General features: G+C 42.6%; 1 protein-coding gene across 1 annotated transcript; it reads right to left on the bottom strand.

Moving 5' to 3' along the window:
• Positions 1-1,179: 1,179 nt before the first annotated feature.
• On the bottom strand, positions 1,180-3,027 carry LOC125381452 (ankyrin repeat and KH domain-containing protein 1-like). The gene has a single exon (XM_048398000.1). It carries the CDS (start codon positions 3,025-3,027, stop codon positions 1,180-1,182), a length of 1,848 nt encoding a protein of 615 aa, XP_048253957.1.
• Between the last annotated feature and the right edge of the window lie 498 nt (positions 3,028-3,525).

Raw genomic sequence — 3,525 nt, 5'->3', positions numbered from 1 at the left:
CAGGTGTACACTATGTAACATAGGTGTTGCTGTAATGAGAGATTGAGCGAATTGGGTTTAACGCCGCTTTTGACAGTATTCCAGTTATATCGCGGCGTGTCAGCTTAATGTGGGAGGAAAGCCCGAAGTGATGCAGGTCTCAGACCTTTACCACTTCGGTAAAACCCACGGGCACGGGTATGGTGATGACAAACCTAGAAACATAATCGGGGCGAACCGGGATTCGAACCCACAATCATAGGTTTCTGGCGAGCCCAAGGGACGCAACTCTGCATAGCGAATCGCGGCGCCTTAGACGACTGGGCCACCCGTGCCCCCAGGTGTTGTTGTAAGAGAAACAGGTGTACACTGTGTAACATAGGTGTTGCTGTAAGATAAACAGGTGTATACTATGTAACATAGGTGTTGCTGTAAGATAAACAGGTGTACACGATGTAACATAGGTGTTGCTGTAAGGGAAACAGGTGTACACTATGTAACATGGGTGTTGCTTTAAGAGAAACAGGTGTATACTATGTAACATATGTGTTGCTGTAAGATAAACAGGTGTACACGATGTAACATAGGTGTTGCTTTAAGGGAAACAGGTGTACACGATGTAACATAGGTGTTGCTGTAAGGGAAACAGGTGTACACTATGTAACATAGGTGTTGATGCAGGACTAGATTACTCAGTGATGTTCTGCTCACGTGGATGATGTGCAAACTGTGCACAGTAATATTGGGTTAATGTTGTGCATGTCCTCTCACCATGCACTGTTATAGATACTGTTTGTATTGTGTGTTTGTTTTGAAGTTGTTGCATAGTATTAGTCTGTGACTGGGTCCTATTCAATCTGTACTTTTTCTGAAGGTTCAAACAGTTTTCTTGAAATAAATGGCAATGATTTTGAGACATTTACTTGAATGCGTTTCTAGATTGACAGAGTGAGTGAGTTTAGTTTTGTGCTGCTTTTATCAATATTCCAGGAATATCACGGCGGGGGACACCAGAAATGGGCGTCACACATTGTACCCATGTCGGGAATAGAAACCGGGTCTTCGGCGTGACGAACCAACGCCTTAACCATTCGGCTACCCGACCGTCCCTTTAGATTGACAGAAATACATACAACAAAAAAATCACCATATTAATCATAGTGACTGCCGGTTTGTAACTAACATCAGCTGGTTTCCATTTCAGCCCTTCGAAATTATGAGGTCATAAACTTTCATGTGTTTTCTACGTTTTGCCATCATCGCTGCCGTGTGCCCATACTTGTCCTTGGCGTGAATATCCACAATACCTTGAGAAAGAATATGTTTCACCATTTCCACTTGGCCACAGAAACAAGCCACGTGCAGGATCGTGGAACCATTACCATCAACTGCAGACACATCACCTCCTTCACTAACAAGCAAGTCAAACACGTCTTTATATCCCCCAGCTACGGCCACCATCAATGGTGTCCTCCCGTATAACCCTCGACTGTTGATATCAACAATGTTCTGTGAGAGAATGTACTTCACCATCTCCGCATGTCCTCCAAGACAGGCCAAAAGTAGGATGTTATCACCATGTGTGTCCACAAGTGAAGCATCGCCTCCTTTACTCATGACTGAGTCAAACACGTCTCTATGTCCCTCAGTTGCTGCAAACATCAATGATGTCCTCCCGTGTACTCCTCTACTGTTGATATCAAGAATGTTCTTTGAGAGGATGTACTTGACCATCTCAACATGGCCTTCAAAACAGGCTAAATGTAGGATGTTATTACCATTACCATCAAATGCAGACACATCACAACCTTTACTAACAAGCAAGTCAAACACGTCTTTATGTTTCCCAGCTGCGGCCATCATCAATGGTGTCCTCCCGTATATATCTCGACTGTTGATTTCCGCAATGTTCTGTGAGAGGATGTACTTTACTATTTCCACATTTCCTCCAAAACAGGCCAAATGTAGGGTGTTATCACCATGTGTATCCACAAGTGAAACATTGCCTCCTTTACTCATGACTAAGTCAAACACGTCTCTATGTCCCTCAGTTGCTGCAAACATCAAGGGTGTCCTCCCATACATTCCTCTACAGTTGATGTCCACAATCTTCTGTGAAAGGATGTACTTCACAATCTCCACATGTCCTCTAAGGCAGGCCAAATGTAGGATGTTATCACCATGTGTATCCACAAGTGAAACATTGCCTCCTTTACTCATGACTAAGTCAAACACGTCTCTATGTCCCTCAGTTGCTGCCACCATCGCTGATGTCCTCCCGTACTGTCCTCGACTGTTGATGTCCGCAATGTTCTGTGAGAGGATGTACTTCACCATCTCCACATGTCCTCTAAGGCAGGCCAAATGTAGGATGTTATCACCATGTGTATCCACAAGTGAAACATTGCCTCCTTTACTCATGACTAAGTCAAACACGTCTCTATGTCCCTCAGTTGCTGCCACCATCGCTGATGTCCTCCCGTACTGTCCTCGACTGTTGATGTCCGCAATGTTCTGTGAGAGGATGTACTTCACCATCTCCACATGTCCTCTAAGGCAGGCCAAATGTAGGATGTTATCACCATGTGTATCCACAAGTGAAACATTGCCTCCTTTACTCATGACTAAGTCAAACACGTCTCTATGTCCCTCAGTTGCTGCCACCATCGCTGATGTCCTCCCGTACTGTCCTCGACTGTTGATGTCCGCAATGTTCTGTGAGAGGATGTACTTCACCATCTCCACATGTCCTCTAAGGCAGGCCAAATGTAGGATGTTATCACCATGTGTATCCACAAGTGAAACATTGCCTCCTTTACTCATGACTAAGTCAAACACGTCTCTATGTCCCTCACTTGCTGCCAACATCAATGGTGTCCTCCCGTGCTTCATCTCTCTACTGTTGAGGTCAACATGACCTTCAGTTAAGATGTGTTGCACTCGGCTAAGATCACCCTCCATGCAGGCTTCATGGAGTATGTTGTCTCCAGATTTTCTCTTCTGATCTCGTTTCTGCTGTTGAGATCTCGAAGGATAGAACTTCTCCATATCTGGAAATATGTTTATTAAGATTTGTTTCACCACAGCTAGTGAAGAAGTACCGGTACTATTTATGTTTACATTCTGAAGCACATTTGTTTCATCACAGAATGGAACAAATAATTGCTTTTTCAAAAAATGCTTTGCATAAACATATAAATTATTCAGTCTCGTCATATCCAAACATAATTTCTGGCATCTCAAATATAACTTAAGAAAGTTGGAAATCAAGGTTAATTTAATAGATAGTTTCGTTATCTGACAGTCTAAACATTTTAATTGGTCATTGGAAATATTTCTTGGGAGGTATTGTTTCTTTTTCTAGAAGTGCAGATATTTGCCCTAAAAGTCTTAAGTAAAATAGTACTTGGAAACCCCCCAAAAAGATAACTGGAAAGCTATTACCTTTTACAAAGACAGCTTTACATAAACATATAAATTACTCAGCCTCATCATATCCCACCATAATTTCTGACATCTCAAATATAATTTAGGAAAGTTGGAAAT

Source organism: Haliotis rufescens, unplaced genomic scaffold (genome assembly GCF_023055435.1).
Source record: "Haliotis rufescens isolate VD_foot unplaced genomic scaffold, xgHalRufe1.0.p SCAF_18, whole genome shotgun sequence".
Taxonomy (NCBI): domain Eukaryota; kingdom Metazoa; phylum Mollusca; class Gastropoda; order Lepetellida; family Haliotidae; genus Haliotis; species Haliotis rufescens.
The sequence above is the reverse complement of the archived record's forward strand: the minus strand, read 5'-3'. Positions and strand labels throughout refer to the sequence as shown.